This window comes from Rhea americana, unplaced genomic scaffold (assembly GCF_003343005.1).
Source record: "Rhea americana isolate MKP2758 unplaced genomic scaffold, rheAme1 scaffold_17, whole genome shotgun sequence".
NCBI lineage: Eukaryota > Metazoa > Chordata > Aves > Rheiformes > Rheidae > Rhea > Rhea americana.
Genome location: NW_028185816.1, coordinates 3896580 through 3916074, shown reverse-complemented (window position 1 = coordinate 3916074; position 19495 = coordinate 3896580). Strand labels below are relative to the sequence as shown.

Genomic DNA, 19495 nt, shown 5'->3' with positions numbered 1-19495 from the left:
ATGTTTAGTCTGAAACTGTTAAAAAAAAAAAAAGTGTGGAAGAAGTTATGGTGTAATGTGCTAAGTGCAGCAGACTTTTCCTAAGAGGTTTTGATAACTTTTAAAGTCTCTGGGCTTGCATAGGCTCGAAGTGCATCTACGTACATGTATATCTTACTAGCAGAATCTGAAATAATTGCTAGTTATAAAAGTAATAAAACTGCCATTAAATGGTGCTTAGCTTTCATGTGTATGATATATGAAAATAAATTTTGTGTACATGAAGTTTTTAAGTATTATAATTTGTACTTGATAAGTAGTTTTCAAAAACTGTTTTATCATCTGAAAATTTGAGCAGGGAAAAAAAAATCAGATATTCATATTAAAGGATATGAGGACTCTATTTTTCTAGTTTAGCTTGCATGGAGTCTGCCTATTATTATTAATATCATCATTTTTTTGGACAAATAAAGTGAGAGGATAGAGTTAAGGGAATTTAGAGATGCAGAAACTACTGTTTCTGAAGATACTGTTCAATATCAGTTCTACTTGGGTTAAAATATACTGTTGTAAAACAACAGAATTCTGTTTGGTTTTTTTCTAAGCCTCAGTATATTTTCTATAGAGTAGAATAATAGTTATTCTCTTAGTAGTAATTTGAAAAGGAAGTATTTCTTAAGTAGAAGTGTACTCATACAACCTCTGAATTGCTGAATGAAGGGCTAGTTATTTCAGTACAACAAAGCTTAAGTGCTAGAATTTCCACCCAAAAGAGCAGAAATACAAACCAGCTCCTAGAAAAAAAGTATAGTTTTACAGATTGAAAAAAGACTTATAAGTCCATTAAGTTTCATGTAGTTTTCCTGTATTTCTCCCTTTAGGGAGGACACATATCAAAACCTTTCTTTCTCTCATAACATCCTATAGGTCCAACCTGCCTTGGTTCAGGGTGGTTTATCTGTCCCAAACAGCTCTTTCCTAGGCAAGTCTCAGGAATAAAGCCACCTGGTCGGCCTGTTAGTCAAGTGTACTCTGATTACCAAACCCTCTCTAGCATACAGAAATCAGGATGCAGAAACAGTAGAGCAAGCAGGGAGGGAAGTGTTCCCCTTCTAGTGTCTTATCTCAACYGCCCTTCTGCTGCTTTCTTCCTTTCTGTTGGGACCTACTGCATGCCAGTCAGTCCATCTCCTTTTTTGCACACAAATGATTTACCCTAGATGTTCCCCTTCATGAGTGTGGCATAATCAGCCTCTTGAAGCCACSTTATCTCTCTGTAAAATTCTGTGATCCCATCACTCTCCTCAGTCATGATACTGAAATTTTGTTGTTGCAGTTTTTGTGAAGTTTTTGATAAAGGAAATAGGAAATTTGCATTCATCTCCAGGAGCTCGGCATTCTAAGAGACTCGTTATCAGAATTGYAATGCCCGGTTCTACTTAACTTGAGCTTATACTATACCTGCGTATGTTTTTGTCTGAGWGCGTTCAAAGTTCTTTGAATACATTTTCAGTTTCAGTTGAGAAAAGGAAGTTTGGAGAGGATGGCTACATGTGGCTGCTACTACTGAAAATCTTCCAATCCGAGTTTGTCACTGTACCCAAAACCTTAACATGATACATACACACAGGTAGTAAATATTCTTCGGAAGTATAGAAATGTACATTGTTCATCAAAATGTGTAATTTAAGCACTTAAGTTGTCACATGCAGAAATTTGAAATGTGGTGGTSGTTTAGGGAAATGTTCCTGTACAATTYTGAATCTAGTTAACACGTGTAATGCTGGTAGTGAAGATGCAACAGTATGGGTTTCAGCATATCTTAGTAACCTCAGTACATAGCCTTAACCTTGCGTAATGAATCTGAAATCATTGGTAGTGTGTCTTCAAAACTTAMGTTTTCTGTGCTGGTTAGATTAGTCGCAGTTAGGATATCTGTGCTTGTGCTGCCATCATACTTTGTTCTGTGATGTTTTTTTTTCCTGATGCACGAATCCATTAGCTTTCCTTTTACACAAACGCTTAAAAATCAGATGGTGTTGATTACTCCTTGCAGCCGTACRTCTTTCAGTACGAGCAAATCTGAAGTTGTAAAACAACCAGCTTTCCTCTAAATTCAGAATGTAAAGAAGCAGGAAGAATATGGTGCTGTGCAAATGTTTGTTGCTTTGGGACTGGAAKGGTAGGTGAAGTAGGTTAAGAGGATTGCAACCCCCAGAAAAGCACTGCTCTGACACGATTGCACTTCTGCTCAAAATATGAAAATATTTCTACAATTAAATTTAGTGTTTTTTCTTCCTCCAGCGTACGAGAGATTGACTAAAGAAAGTTCAACTCAACAGTAAGCTTATTTCTGTTTTCACCATTATAAGGTAATGGTGTTGTCTTTTGTATTCAACAGTGTTTCCTTGATATGACGTTCGGAGCTGGAGGTCATACTACAGCTCTTCTACAGAAAGCCAGAGACATTACAGTTTACGCACTAGACAGGGACCCCATGGCTTACCAAATAGCTCAGCAACTCTCAGAATCTTACCCGTGAGTAGTTTTYTGCTGTTTTAAAAATGTTTGAGATGAGGTTAATATTGTGATATTATATACCCAATTCAACCTATTTTTATAGTTTCGATATATAGTTTTTAATGGCTTATTATTATAGAATGACATTATGTACTGTATAAAACTCATAAAAGAAGATATCCTGTTCAATTTATTCACATAATTGCATGCAAGTTTTTCTGAGGTTTTTGGAGTTAAATATATGTTCTATACTCTGCTAACTGTGTATGTTTCAGGTAGCCARTTTGCTATTTAAAATTTATATATTTTTTAAACAATTCACAAGCTCTTTACTTTGAGATTATTCTGATGAAAGTGGCACAAAAACATGTATGTCATGATTTTGTTAGCAAAGAAATATTTCACAAGAAAGTTTGGAATGATATACTTTAAAATAATGAGGTAAACTAAATATGACTCATTCTGAAAACTTTCTTTATAAAAGCAAACACAGTTAATTGTAATTCAGTATTATTTACTAAATATTTTCATTTGTGCCACTTGCTTCAGGAACCACTAATCAGTTAAGCCTCYTCTTGTGTTAAGATTGTTCTTCAGTTTCCTCGTTGAATAGAGTGCTTAATTTATTCAGTGAAAAGCTGCTAAATGCAAATTCTTAATTYTTTGTTAGTTATACAAAGATCTTTTTCTTTTATTCAAGAAACAGTCAATCAAAATGGATCATGCATAAGTATGCAGTATGTAGAGTTGAGTATGTGCATTTCAAAAGCTGTTTTTTAAATTTGACCAAGAAGTAAAAATACATGGGTACAAAATCAAATATGGAAAAAATAATACTTAAGGATTTTAGGGAAAGGAAGAAGAGGGCATCTACTATCATGCTAAAAACTTTAGTTCAGGTATTTAGTTTGAACAGGATTTTCCATGAAAAAAAGACAATATTTACCTGCCTCTTCCAGCTTTCTCCATATTAGAAACACCTAGGTTAAACATACTCCCATCAATGGAAGGGAATGGGTTCTAAGAGAGCAGTACTTAAAGCAATGCAGAAGATATTCCTCATGTTTTCTGAAAGAAAAGATTTAATTATGTGTTCCTTTATTCATGTGCTGTTGTCAGAGGCCCAGTGGGAAAAATTCAAGCATGTGAGAAGAAAGTATAGCTCATTCTCTGATCTTTCTACTTTGTAAGACCACTTAAATATGCATCTTCAAATTTTCAATTCTTTTTGGGCTGAAGTGAGATGCAGTGCGTACAGATAAATTTGTAGAATTCATGTCTCAAATACAACTTTGCCATTACAGGATAATTTTCTTTTTGACAGCATAGCGTGGAGGATATATGTTAGGATAGGTCCATTTTCTCTTGAACTAAACCTGCAAACACATTCCAGCAGATGTTATTGGAGTAGTAAAGGCTACTGTTTTTTTTTCATTTTCTGTCACAGAAAAAAATATGTAGKCCAGGTATCTAAAAGTTTTTGAAAATATTTGTCAAGCATAATACARTGATGAAAAATCCTTTGTTCATCAGTATATTTATCCATGAAGTATCTTATGCAAACCTGGATGTGAACAAAGTTTATTTTCCAGATAGATGAAGAGATTTTGCAAGTATCAGATGTTGTTTTGCCAACAGTTAATTAGCTCTGAATTGATACAGTTTCTTCTTTACTTGCTTATATTTGTTAGGAGCTATGCTTTAATCAGTGTAGTATTGCTGTTGATTTAACTTTCTGTGGCATTATGAAAAAGGGAGTCTTTGTGGTTTTGTTTGTAAACTCATATAAATCTGTTCAATAGTATTCCAAATATACTTTTATCCACCATTACTGACTCAAGGTGTCATTAGAAAGAAGTGGATTCTTAATGACTTAGTATTAAACTGTTGTTAATGTCTTAWTCATTGAAAGAAGGTTCCATGCTATTTGTATGTGTTGTAAGATACAGAGCAGTATTGGTTTTGGTGTTTTCCCTCATCTTCTGTTATAAACCAGTGGAAAGAACTGGTGGGTCCTTTTCCAAAAGGTAAGAAATATATCTGTCTTACAGTAGTTTCTGTTGAAAATTAGGCTAGTCATCTTAAGATCGATGAGTGTTCTTATGTGGAATAAATGATTATTAGTAATCTACTTACTTTAGGTTATCAGTTGCATTTTAAGTTGTAAATTAAAAGGGAGCAGAAGAAAATATGATTTTTTTTTTATAAATAACAGTTAAACTTAAGGTCTGTTTGCAAACAGTCTGTATAAAGAAGTATAAAAGATTACTTGTGCTACAGGGGATAGATTTTTCATAAATTTTTTCTTTTGATACTCATTTAAAAGATGGTTGRGCTAATATAGTATTTTTTTTATTGTCTATTTCTAGTACTGTTAGAAATAAACCTTTTATCATAGTTTTATCAGTTCAGATCCATTTTGCCCCCCAAAAGATCAGGGAACCAATCYAGGTGAAAACTTTTATCTGCTCAGGTTAACTGTCAGTTAAAATAATTCCCTCGTGGTTCACCAGGCAGCCACAGAAATGGTTGTGCTATCATAAAGGTGGTAAAGGGAGCATGCATTTGCAGACAGAGAGAAGTGTAGGCTGTTCCTTTTATAAGTACAGACACAAATGAAACTGAAGAACTGCAACACTGRAGAAATATTAACTTCTCCATTGTTTTTCTGATCTTGTTTTTTCACCTCTTTCAATTTAACTTACTGTTTTGGGAGAGGTTATTTGACTTACCAAAGTACTTCACTTCCTTTGGATATGATAGCACAAAGGGGGGAAAATGCTGTTACGCAACTGTAAGTAGTAAAATCAGAGATTCGTAGTATGCCTGTGAAATTTGAATGCAATGGGAAAATCAAAAGTCATACACTTACTGAATTTTCTGTTACACTTTTATTTCTGCTTAAAACAGAATGTTGTACCTATTTAACCATATAAATGAATCTGCTCAATTTTTTTTAGTGTGCCAGCTATGTCAGATCTTAAATCTTGCAGTGTCATTTCTAGTAGTCTATCCTAACATCTTTAGTTATAAATATATTAACRGCTATTGCTTATTCTGGTTAAGCAACTTTAATAATCTTAGTAAAATCTTGTAATTTCAACTGTTACTTGGTTGCTTATTTTTTTTCTGTTATCATCCTATATCCTATGTCAATGAGCTGTGAGATTATTAAAGCTCAAGCTGCATAAATATGCCTAAAGATATAGTTGGAAGAGATAAGTATGACTAAATTAGGGTTTTTTCTATATTCAGAATAATAAACGAAGTCTCACGTGTACTTAGTCAAAAGACAGYTGGAGCAGTACGTAACTGAATGAGAACACTGAGGAAAAATGCATTTGATGTTTGTAGCTTAAATGCATCTTTTAGCTTCTTGGTAGTGATTTTGTCAGAAATAAAACACGAAAAGGGTAGAGTTCCCACTGCAATTCTTGCATTCATTTAGCTTCTCTGTTTATTATTATTTTTAAGTATGTAGTGCTGCTTTAATAAGGAGAAAAATGGGTCAGGGCTGTTAGATATTCAGTGCGTGGGTGGGAATCCTTTGACGTGCTTTCTGGGGAAGCCTCTAACTTGGGAATTGCTGAGAATCCAGGAGAACAAGATGAAATTCTGTCAGTAGCAATATATATTACAAGTAAACCCTTTCACACCCACTGAAAGAGAGAGGTTAGAAAGGTGGCTGAAATCTAGCAATTAGCCAATATCATTGCAAGCTTTTAAATATGAGAAACCTACGCAAAGCCTACRCAGGGAAGACAGTATGTTCTTTGTAATTCTCTGCACAGAATAAGAAATCATGCCCCAGAAGTAGGATCAGGTAGTACGAAATTTCTCACTTAATTGAACTGCCGTATATTTTACTGCAATTCTGGAATAATTTTGAGGTGACTGTGTTTGTGGGTTTTTCATTCAGGGTGACAGTAAGTTTACAAAAGTTTAYAGCTATATCTTATAGGTTCTGGGAAGAACAGAATATATATTAGGTCCTAGAAGAAAAAGCTTTTTTAGGTTATGATAAACTCATCCTGAGTGCTTGTGAATTGTAGCTGAGTGTGCAATATATTGATGCTTCTGTTGCTGTATGTATTAAAGGTTATTTTTTAGCTTTTGACTGTGGGCTTGAAAGAAGGTACACTTGCCTTGTTTAATCAAGGCATATATATGTCATCATAATGATACTTTGACTATATGTAAACAAGATTGTGTGTAAGCAAGTTTTAAATCTTCCTAAAGAATTCTCGTTTTGTATCAGCGTGTCTCTCTCAAATATGGCTAGCATAGATAAATGTCTTAGATGTGTGAGATGGAAAAATGCTACTAAGATCCATTAAGTGATCTTAAAATGCCGTTATATAAGAATAGGGTTTTTCTGTCATTTAGTTTGTTACACAAAAGATTGATTTGGTAACAAACATGAGTAAAGTTCCTTCTAAAATACAAGGAATAAAAATTCTTTCTATTGTTGCCAGAATTCAGTTGTACAGGTTTCAGAATGCCTAGAATCCTTTACTTGCTTTCATWTGTATAAGCTGATCCTTCATTGTGTTGAACTCTCGGTTCAATATTGGGTCCAATTCAAAGTTACTCTAGCATAGAAAATACGATCTACTATTACCACCTATATTTCTTCCCCTTTTACTCTACAGTCTTTTATAGCTTGGCCTTTTAGTGCATTCTTAAAACCTTGTCAATATGAGTGTTAGTTATCTTTTATGCAGTGTACTTCGATGTTATATTACCAGTATCTCCTTGAAATTATAATTAAATCTTTTGTATGTGCACATCTTAATTTTCCTTTCTTTACAGGCATTTTGAGTGTCTTTTAATCCATTATATGGTCTGCAAAATCAATACTAGATATGGACTGCAGTCTAGTAACTTGAAGTTCAGAGTTTTCTTTACATAAAAAACATACGTTGTTGTGATAGATAACTCCATAGTGGCCGAARAAGTACTCGCTACAGTGTCGAGAATCCAAAACTGGCCGATGACCTTGAGTTTTACCATGGCAAAAACTAAACTAAACTGGTAGAAGAAACCAGCTGAGCCTTTTCAAGACTGTCGATCTTCTTTCTTCCCGTAAATATTCTGTAAAAACAATGAAAGGAGGAAAGCAAGTTTTGTGATTGAAAGGAAAATTTCTTGACAGAAAAGGGAATTCTTTATTTTCTGTGGTTGAAGTGACTCATTAGTGAAGGTGTCTAAACCCTCTGTGCTGCTCCTTGAAAGCCTTTCAAAGACAGTATCTCTTCATTTTGGGGTATACAGTACCCTGTAGCAGATGATACTGGAAAAGAAGAGACTGGTGTGTGTGTAGGAGAGACTTTTTGCAACAATTTCCAGAAGTACCTGCTTTTATGCTCAACATCAACTTCTTATGTACCTAAGTATGTTAACTAGCAGCACTAAATGTTACTGGATTTTTTTTTTTTTTTTGATTTTCCTAACAATCCTGTGGTAATACTCTGTATTGCTGTTGCATTCTTATACTCACAGTTAACAGTAATTATCTCTGTTAAGGAATTGTGAAAGACAACGTTATTGTTTTCATTAGGGRTTTAGATCAAGGAGCTGAAATGGAGTGACTTACATGCAGTTAAGAGAAGATCGGTTTTGTATTTGGTTTAAGCAGAACAGAATGTTTCATGTGGAAATGGCCACTGAATTACAAATGTTTCCTGGGTCTCAGGAAACTCAAAAGGAGAATGTATCGCTATGTAAGACCAGGTAGGCAAACAGACATCTTGGAAAAGCAGGGGGAAGAAAAACGGAGTGCAGAAGTCCAAGTGTTTCTTTAAAAGGGGATGTAATTTGGTTTTAGAAGTAAGTTTAGGAGGATGTAAGCAGTAAGAAGCCTTGAGCATGATCATGTGAAAAGATGACAAAGTTAGCTATACTGACAAAGTGGACGTGATGGTGTCAACCTGAAGCTTGAGAAGGTTGAAAGAGTTGGATGTAACAGTGCATCTAAATATCTTTTAGATACCCTCCCCCTGCAGTTCCAATGGACCTTTAAGTTGCTCTGTTCRTACTGTGTTTATTCACAGATTGTTGTATCTTTTAAGATATAACGGTCCTGTTTTGCTACTTTATGGTGCAGTCGGGAAAAAAGGTAAGAGAAAAGAAGTTCATGGATTGGCTGAAGAATAGGAAAACTTTCCAGAATGATCAAGAGTAGTAAGGAAAGTTGGTTAATTTTCCTTCTGGTATAATGCCCCTGTCTACCAGGCTGTAGTAGGCACGATGTAGTGATATTTCACTGTGGCTCTTGGACCAGATTCAGCTTCCAGCATGTTTTTGCTTTTGCTCAGAAGAGAGAGATGTGAGCAGCTCAGACACTGTACCTTACAGAGTGGGCGAGGATATGAAAGTGCTGTGACTGCATCCATATGGGAAAAAATTAATAAGATCCTAAACTGGGATTTGTTTTTCCTGCTGTGTGCCACTATTGCCTGTGAAGTGAGTCCTAAACCATTGGTCCTTCACTAGTATTCAGTTCCGGTGGCAGGAGTTGTTAGCCACTTTGTGCATGAGAAGCCAGAAAAACAGCTTTTACTTTAATTATGTAGTCAATGAGGGCAAGAAAGTGCATTTTCAATGGACTGAAACAGGTTAACATGCATGTTTGGAAGACTKGAGCAGAACATTTTATGTTCAATGGTAGGATGTTAAGGATAATTTTTTGATGTGGTATTAACATCTCATACCTCTTCCTCACAGAATTTTTTTTAGCACTGTGTCAAACCAGAATTTTAATACTGAGTGACATAGAAAAGTTCTGTATACTGGATTTTCCAATGTAAATTTATCAAAATCATTTCAGAGCTCTATTTTTTTCTGCTTCAGTTGCAACTGCTGTCATGACCTGACTGTTGTTTAACTTATGAGATCTGTCTAGCTCATGCATTGAAGTGGGATGGCTACAGGCCATTTGCAACATTAGTAGCTGAGTTTAAATTTCACATACTAGTTATATAAAAGAGAAGTCCTCATTTGCACTGTTTACGTCTCGAAGGAGGAGTAAGGTGTCTTTTAAGAACATAGCTGTGCCCAAATACTGCCTCTATATGTATATACAATAGCACTAGTTTCAACACACGTAAAATTATGTTGACATTCCCACTGAAGCTTTTACTTAACACTATAAACACTTGGGGAATGATTAAATACTATTCAGTCTATCCAGGCTCATTCTATTTACTAGATTCTGTTAATCCCTTTTATGCTGCATACATTTATCTCTTTTATCTTGGCAAAACTATCTGGTGGTTATATTATTTACTAAAAATGGTTTTTGATGTGATGTCCTAAATTTATATTTTGTATTTCTTTTCAAAAAAGAAAATTCATTTCATTTACTAGTGTCAGACAATGTTATTTCCAGTCAAATGATTCAGTTTTAGGAAAACAAGTTGCTGCAGTTTTTGACCTGAGTAGTCTTGAGAAAAGAAGCATCTTTATATTATTTTAATAAGAAAATCTTAGAGATGTTGACTTGAAGCAGAGAGATGTATTAGGCCTGAAACAAGGAACTACTTTATTTCCATCTTTTCTTTTTTTGTATTATTGTTGTTGAGTCAWTTACATTTAAATACTAAGTGGAAATTAGAGTTTTGTAAATAATTGATATTTATTGATTCAGTGATTTAGGCAATTTCTCACAAAAAAAAAATACAAATTTTTTAAGATTGAAAGGGATCTTAGGAAGTCATCTAGTCCAGTCTTCTGCTTAAAGCAGGTTTAATACAAACACTTCTAAAATGTAGATTGTAATCTGATATGGGTGGGTCTTTTTGGATATTTCTAAGGCATGAGAGAATTCTGAAATTCATTTACTTTCTGATCTTACTGTACTGTAGTTCTGTAGCATTAAATGACAAGTTTGTGCACCAATGTTCTGTAGCAGGCAATAGTATCTCCAGGGTGGGCTACGGGGATGTAATCAAATATAGTGTTTTATGTTGGGTTATACTGTTTATGGAGYTTAAATTAAAATTGGGAAAGATGCATCATCTCCCCAGAGTTCTTGCAATGGRTCATCATCCAAAATGTATAGGCAGAGGTTCTGTTTCTGCAGTTCACTTCCTCATTCCCATTAATCCTTTCATACTTACTCTGTGTGTTCTAGATTTTACCTGGTCAGGGCAGACCRTGTGATCATCTGCTGTAGGCCAAGCAGTATTACCTGTCGGCTTGAGRTGCTGCTGCACCTTTAACCACAGATAGGTCAAGGAACTGCTTGAAAGAAACCAGGAAACACTCTGTTGAATGTCAAATTTTTTTTTGTGCCACATCATTTTTCATCTGTGTTTCTAAGGATACTATAAAATGTTAACTGTTTGTACAGAATGAAGGCAGCAAGGACCTTTATTTCTTGACTCACGTTGATTAAGAGGGATAATAGGCTTTTGAAATAAATAGTAAAAAAAAAAAACCTCTAGGTGTTGGTCAGGGATGCAGACATTTTATTTTACATATATATATATATTTGTAGAGGTATGGGAGGTTTTATTTTTTCCCCGTACAAATATTCAGATCTTTAATTTATCTTTAGGGACATATATATCTACTATCCTGCTTTCTCAACTTTATATGAAATGCAGTGCCAAGTGTTACTTAAAGGAGGAGTAGTTTCAAATGTGCTAGTCACTGTTCATTTTAATTCATTTATTATCAGTACAGTATAAAAATGTTCAGAACATCTTCCAGGTTTAATGTTTTAGCTCATACATGCAGAGCGTTCCTGAGGACAGTTCTTTGTAGCTTRATGAGAGTTAAGGCAAAGAAGGAAGAGAACATAAGTTCTTATCTTAACTTTTGTGTATCTGGCAGTTGCCTACAGATCTTTTTCTGCTGTTGGGAAGATGATATTTTCATGTTTCTCAGCAACAGTTAGTACTTTAGCTTGGTGTTTGTCAAAAGCTGTATGATTAGGCTACTGTTGTTCACTTGTAGAATAAAAACCATCAGAGGCATTCTGTGCAAAGCTAAAGGAYATTATCTGTATTGAGATATTTTATTTTTGCATCAGACAATAAAAGCGAAACTCTGTTGCAACAGTATGTAGATTATAATTTTGGAGAGTAGAATTTTACTGTGAATCAGGATACTATCAATTTATGGACAAAAAATGGTACTTGTCGCTTACTAAGAGAAGGTCAAGACTGAGGAGAAGTTAACCTAAATACGTCATTTATTAAGCAGCTATAAACAAAAGAAGCTGTTAGTCTCTGATTCATACTTTTATTTCTTTAAATTGAATAAAGAAACAGGGAAACAGATAATTGAATGAAAATATTTGTTAATAGATATTTTTGCACCAGTACTGAGCTTTACACTTAGCTAAGTATGAAATATATACATACATGGAGAAGTTACTTGGAGTTCAGACTATTTTTGATTGAGTCATTATACCACAAATTCTGTTATTCTTACCCTTAGATACATTAGGAGCATGCATATAAGTGACATGAACCATAAATATGAATTATTTTGAATTTGACTGTATAATTCTATTTTTCTTGTCATCATAATAAACATCATTTGCATTTTAATTTGATTTTTGGGCAGTGTGACTCAGCCGTGCTAAGTGTAGTACAGAATATTCAAAGGACTGAAAGCAAAATCAGACAGTTGGTGGTTGGATTTGTATTCTAATACTTGAAAAATGCRCTTAGATTGACCAAGCAGTAAAGATTTGAAAGGGATGATTTTGGAGAATTTCTTCTTAAAACCTTACAGGAGACAGCATACAGCATAACTTGAAATGGAAGTTCCCTGTGGCCTTGGCACCACTGARTGGTGCAAGTATTTGAGACTACTGATTAGTAAATAACCTTAACTTTGACTCACACAGATTTGTAAGAAATATTACATGATATATCTCAACAACAGAAACAATCTGTAATATTAACATTACTTACTGTACAGTCTTAAATTGATCAAGATAAGTTAGAGATTTCTGAATAATTTTTAAGGAAGAATCAGGAAAATGGAACTGAATTCATTCTGGTAATAATGTCCAGATTGTCCATTTATCTTTAAGCTGATCTATGCCTGCCTGCTACTGCCTCCACTTGATTAAAGCTGGCTGGGAAGGACAGGGAGGGAAAGAGGAGGGTAAGAGCTGCTCCCATCCCCCAAGCCATTGCATCTTTATCTCTGGGAAACCACAAATACTACTTTCTATTCTGGTAATTGTATGGGGCCTGAAAACCTATACCTTTACCCCTTGAAAGAAACTGGAAACCTCTTTCCTGTGAAACAGGCAGAAGCAGCCATTAAAAAGTCAATCTTTCTGCTAGTAGGGAAGGTCTAATCCATTGTTGCTTCCTATCCCTTCCCAAGACACAATAGGATGTGTCCCAAGACTCGTTTTCCATCTGTTTGAGGTAATAGCTTGTCCTCTTTCATCTCATTTCTGACCACTAGCTGTTCAGATGAAAAGAATAAATTACCACTAAGGCAGGGTAAAAATCTCATTTAGTTGACTGTACGTCTGAATGAATTTTAATTACCTGTAATACCAAAACTTCAGGTGAAGCAATGTGTAACCTTCCAGATATTCCATACTTTAGTTCCAGATGTGGAATAAAAGAGCACCCATACAAAATCCCCATTACACAGTCTGCCTTTGTAAAACATCGTAGATTTTATCAGTTGATGAGCCAAATACTAAAGTATGACCTACCAGCATTTTGAATAATATTTGATCCGTGATCTGATAGTGTGCAAAATGATGCCAGTACCCTTTAATAGTCCCCAAAATTCTGTGTCACAACAGAATTGAATTTGCAGTTTGTTAATCCTTGCCTTCTATGTACCAGGAAATTGCTTCTGTGAGGACTTACTCCATAATTTTTTCAGGGACTAAGGTGACATCTGCTAGCCTGTAGTTGACTGGATGCTCCTTTTTGACTTTTTTTTTTCTTTTGTTGTGATATATGCCTTTTTCCAGTCATCAGGCACTTACCCAGGTCACCATGATCTGTTAAAGATGATAGAATGGCTTCACAATGACATCAGCCAACTCCATCAACACTGATATCTCATCTGATCCCATAGCCTTGCGTATGCCCGGCTGCTATATATGACCACCTGTCAAATATAGCAGCTGGGCATACACTGTTGCATGTATAACATTAGCACCTTTTCTTTCCAGTGTTTGGTATTAGGCACTTTGAGCAGATTTTGCTTGTAAATAGCAAGACAAAGGATTTGACTATCTCAACCTTTTCTGTGACTTTTACTAGGTCACCTGTGCCTTTTCTAGTCTTCCTTTAATTCTTGACTCATCATTTCATATCTCCTCCAGTTTCATCAGCCAAATTTACATCTTTCTAACTCCAGCCCAGCGCAATCCAGCCYTGGATTTCTGCTTTTATATTTCTTCTTGGTAGTTCATCCCTGCTTCTCCCTCCTATGTCTGCCCTTCCCCCCCTTTTTTAAAAAACAAGCATGTTGGGGTGGATTCTTCTCGTGCTTTGAGGAGACTGGTCTTGAAAATAGACTCACTGTCCWGAATTCTTTTGTTTTTCAGTACAGCTTTCCAAGTCCTCCTGCTTGCCACTTCCCCAAACAGCCTGAAATCCTTTTCACTGAACCCTTTAGTCTGGTACTACTCTTCCTCACTTTCATGAGGAAATATTGTCCAAATGTTAGAATGTGTTAGAATGAGCAATGACTCTATCTAATCTAGGATACCAATGTTCAAATGTCTTTTCAGACAGTTTTATTCRTTCTGTAAAGAATAGCCTGTTAATGTACTGTCATTCTTCAAAAATCTGTTCATTCTCTCAGGAGTTGTGTGTCTTGAATTCAAATATAATTGAAATACTTGATTCTGATCTGCAAAGGTTTTTAGCAATTCTATGCCTTGGTTAGTATAGGTGTTCTACTTGACACAATACAAAGTGAGCCCAGAGCTTTCCAAGTACACAGACAAACGATCTTTGGATTTTCAAGTAGCTCAGTATCTGTTGTAGCCTTTTTTTTGTTTCCTTATAGTAAAATTTACTGTAAGAGAATAGATTCCCAGAGAACAGTTAAACATGATGATGCAAATCACAGTTTAATAAATACATGGAAGGCCATTTCCCATAAACTTCATGAAGAGCTTGATTTCATTTTTCTTGCACTTGTAAAATGCGTGCAGGTTTTTAAACCACYTAGCACTGATGTTTAAATCGCCTTTGACAAATGTGACTTGTAATTTATATTTGTACATCTTAAACTATGAAAAGCTATTACAGAGAAAAATCACAGTAACACATCAATTATGAAAATAGTCTAWTAAAATTAGTCCATTGTATCATTGACTTTAGCTCAACAGCAAACATTATACTYGGTATAGGTGAAGTTGGACTCAGTTGAATTCTTCTATTCCTTTTAAAAGTGTCAGCTAGATTGTAATAATTAGTGCTGGTAAATCCTTAAATCATTTTTACAGATTCTGATTGGAAATGAGTTTGAATGTGCCCATTAAAAAAAAATCTCTGCTGTAATAATTAAACAACTTTATGTTAAATTGAACCTTTTCGCACAGCAAATTTGAGAGTTTTTCTTTTCGAGTTTCTATTTACTTTTGTCTAAAGCTTTTGTGTAAAAGTAAAGAGAGAAGTGAATGATAACTTGGTACTTTGTTTCTTTACCACCTACAATAGTGATTTGGAGAAAAAGAGTTGTAGTTCAAGGTTCAGTGTTTCTTAGTAAGCATGATTGTAACAGGAAGTGTAGTCTCTCCCTAAAATAGCTGGTGGTCTTAGAAAGTTATCTGTATAGGTTACAGGGATTAGATATTTACTTCAAGAATTATATGGAGTTTTGTTTTTGCAAGTAGAACTTGATTGGCCCCAAGTCATCAATATGCAGAATGAGAATGGTAGTTCTTAAAAACTAGTGGATTTTTTCATTTGACTTTTAATGTTATTAGATATTTTGTTTGTTCTTTCCTGTGCACTGTTCACTCACAACCTGTTAAAGCGCTGTAGTGAAACTCCTTGAGTATTTTTAAGCTTGAATGACAATTTCAATAGAGGTTGTTTTAATGAAAAAATGTGTACCCTTTAACTAGAATCAGAATGTTCTCAGTGTTTTGGCCTTCTGACGTCTTTCTATCCCATAATCAACTTTAAGAGATAGTGCAGGAGGCTTGAAGGTAGAGTGAGTTAACAATTAATAAGGATTTRCGCAGCTTTTTGCGTCACTTTTTATTTCCAAATCATTTGCTAACAGGTCACCTAAGGGCTTAAAATTGACCAGGACAATAAGCAGCAGGAGCCTGYAGTGCAATTGATGCTGAAGAACAAAGAAACAAAAAATTACAGAAATCAAAATAAGTATTGTTTTATTTACTTGGTTTAACTTGATACAATAAAACATTTTTATAGTTAGGAATACAAAGAACCAATTCAAATAATTTCTCTGTTGCAACTGTAAGCAGAATCTAAACTTCCCTCCTTTTAATCAATGCAGCAATTAYTCAGTATACTAAACATTGGTATATGGGTTTTACTGAAGAACATTCACTCAATTGAATAACAGTCTTAATTATTTGATTTTTTTCAGCTTTTTTTCCCCCATGTTATTCATAGACCTCTTTGGAGGATGTTGTTTTAGCAGGAAGGCAGTATATCTTCAAATATTACAAAGCTAGATGAGCAATAAAAACAGTCATTTCTGTGATCATGTGGAAGGTGTCTGTCTGAAGGGTATATTTCTTGTGTTGTTCTTGATGTGTTCCTTTTAAGCCCCAGGATCCTTGCAAATAATACTAACTTCTTATAAACTGTTAACTAATGAAGGCTAGAGCCTTCTGAAGAGACGTAACATTTTGTTGAATACAAAATGTTGGGATGTATTTTTGTATTTTCTTTTTTTAAATCAACTCCATTGCCCTGGGTACTGCTTACCTAGTACATAAGCAATTCCTGTATTTTCTGAACAAATCTTAGGGAAATCTTYCCTTCTTTTTCCAAAATTGTCCTCACAGATTTCATAGAGTGGTAATATTTACATAATATTACCTGCCTTACATAATTTGATTATAAACATTGTGTTTTGCAGCTGGTGCCTAATTTTCTCACWTGCTTCTATAGGCTCCTGTACTGCTCAGATGTTTTCTGATTAAAGCTTAGATGTAGTATTGGTAACTTGTAAGCTTATTGCAAGTCTTTTGAGGGGAGGTTTTTATGCCTTTGACCCTGGATTCACAGTGGCTGCAAAGTATTTTGATATTTTTTTTGTTTTGGGAGGTGCTTGTAATGGTGTGAATGTCTGTCTTAGTATTCTTGAACTAAACACTGAATGCTTCTCTCTTTCGTTGTCAGGTTGGCAACACTCAGTACTCCTAAAGTAGCTCTGATTTCTTCACACTTTAATCTGGAAATGTGTCCTAGTTCTGAATGATTTTATAGATTTTTTGAGAGCTATACAGTTATTGCAAGACAGGATGACTTAAATGCTAAACAAATAAGTATTTAGATTTTATTTTTAGTTAGGAGAAGGGAAGAAGTTGGAACTCAAGCAGTTAAATCTCCTTGACTGAAATCTTTTTTTTCCAAAATGGCTCTTGTGGCTTAAGCAGAAAGTGCATACATCGTTAGTGTGCTGCATGTTTGCTGTGTACGAAATAAATTGGAAAGGGCTATTAAAGTTTGCATGTTACAATTAGCATTTAAAATATGCGCAGTTTATACAGTGATCTTGCATCAACGTCTGAATGTATCATGAAAATTTTACATGAGGTGATTTTCTAGTAATGTTTCAACTTGCTTATTTTCAGTATGTTGGTTAATTTGTTTCTGTATTAAGTAGCTACATTCTTGTGRTGTTATGTGAAAACGCTGAATAGTTAGGAGTAAAAATTAGTTTCTTAACTGGATGGGCTTACCCTGTTTCTGTTCGGTACTTTAGTCCTGAGGTTTATGTTCCTTTCTTAGGCCATGGCTTGTTACTATAACACAAATGCTTCCAGTAGGAGATTTAATTTTTATGTCATCTTTATCCCTCACAAAGAATTGTGTAATAGAGTATCTTGTTTCATTTTACATTTTATTGAAGATTGGGAAAGGAGCACTTTTTATGCTTGTTACTGTGTATTTGTGTTTTCAGTGGTCCTGAATGAATTTGCATGAGAATCTGGCACTGATATTTAGCATAAACTAAATCATATCCTTAGTATGGCTGTCTTGCAGAAGAATAATATGATTGTTGATCATGTTTTTTTTTTCAAAGAAAGAAAGTTCTAAGAGACTTTAGAAGTCTCTTAGTTTTAACAAATGAAGAGTACCTCCCCACTTCCTATTGCTTGCCAAGAGACCATTCTCTCCACAAACTTGGCACCCACCTTAGCGGACTCCAGGAAGACTTTCAGTTCCTCAGTGCCTAAGCTTGTGTGTGGAGTGTCCAGCTTTGAAAATAAATGCAAGACTCTTTAAGTTTGCCACTCCCTAGGAAACAGAACAGCTAGACTTCAGTGCTCTCAAAATTAATTGCCTAATTAATGCAATTACACATTAATTGCATAATAAAAATGAACACATAATTTTGTTATACTCAGATAAAGAGTATAGTGTCTGTTTCCAACAATAAATAAACAGAAGCAGTTWCAAAAGAAGAGCGCAATGCAGAAAACTGAATTTTATGTTAAACTTCTTAATTAAAATCTTCCTTCATTGCTTGTCTACTTCGGCTAGATTGGGGTCTAGCCATTTAGTATCTTCATCTGACTCTGAGCTTTTTTCAAATTTCCTTAAACTTCTCTGTCAGTTTGAGTTGTCCATCCCTTTTGCATGAGCCGTAAAAACAATGCAAGGAGAAGGTGCTGACTACAACTTGTTTTCTTCACCAAGTTCTAGTCTCCATTCTTGCTTGCCTTGTAAGGAATTGCCCGTTATTCTCTGTATTTTGGTACTGGCATTCAAAATGCTAATTGTTCCCCATATTTCCCTAAGCTATTTGATCTTTTCAAAATGCCTTACCAAGTATAGTTACTTAGTCTTTCATCTTAGATTGATGTTTCTCTTTAAAGCCTTCAGAAGACACAGTGCTAAAACTTTATAAAATTGATACTTGGATAAATAAGTATCTTAAAGCCACMAACTGGTATCTGTGCCAGCAGCTGTTTRTCAATTGTGTTTTTCCAAGTAGAGGTTTAAACRAAGTTGTGGCTCCTGARAGGCAACCTATTTTACCCTATCTGCCTTCAGAAAGGAAAGCATAAGGTGTGTGTAATCTCACTCAGCTTGTTTTTATTATCTTGAAGTCCTTCAATGTATTATTTTTAGATTATTGTATTATTTTTAGGTTGTTGTGAGCATCACATAAAGACCAGTCAAACAAAAATGACTTTGAAACAGAGAATGGGATGTCTGGACAATGCATTTAAAATTACTGTTAATTTTAGAGGCAGTCTAGTAAAATCTATCTTAGTACCTTTTTATGCCCTTGGCTGCCTCAAATCTGTTTCCTCCCTCTCCCTTACCCAGGGAGGGAAGCAAGAGATCAGTGACTTACACAGTGGTAGAGTCTTGTCTGTGTCCTGTCTGGTCACATATCTTTCTCCCTCTTAGTGTACCATTAGAAGCTGCTACATAAAGAGATACAGAATTACATAATAAGTTTTTTTAAAGATTTGGATAATAAACTTGTGCTTTAAAAAAATTAAAATACCTAAGGAAAGAACTGAGCAAATGAGCTTCCACAGACTAATGATATAACGTTAGCTATCCTCAAATATTCTAGAAACATGAGATTTATTTATTTATTTATTTATTATCTATTATCAGCGCTTTGACATTTGTGACTGTGGTATAACAAAGATGATTTTCAGGTTCTGTTCTAAAAATAGAGTCTCTAAAATATATAGAGATGCTTTCCTACAAATTCATTCTCTCCATTCTATTTGAGTTCTAAGAATACACTTTTAATTAAATGGTGACATTAATAAAGAGAATGTCCTGAAATACTGAGAACTCGGTCAGTATTTTCT

General features: G+C 34.7%; 1 protein-coding gene across 2 annotated transcripts in view; it reads left to right on the top strand.

Annotated features, from left to right (window-relative positions):
* Positions 1-19495, top strand: part of METTL15 (methyltransferase 15, mitochondrial 12S rRNA N4-cytidine) — a 90367-nt gene that overhangs the window by 37436 nt on the left and 33436 nt on the right. For both annotated transcript variants that reach the window (XM_085300883.1, XM_085300882.1), the window contains exon 3: positions 2381-2517. In XM_085300883.1, coding sequence (XP_085157009.1) covers positions 2381-2517 — 137 coding nt within the window. The remainder of the gene's footprint in view (positions 1-2380; positions 2518-19495) is intronic.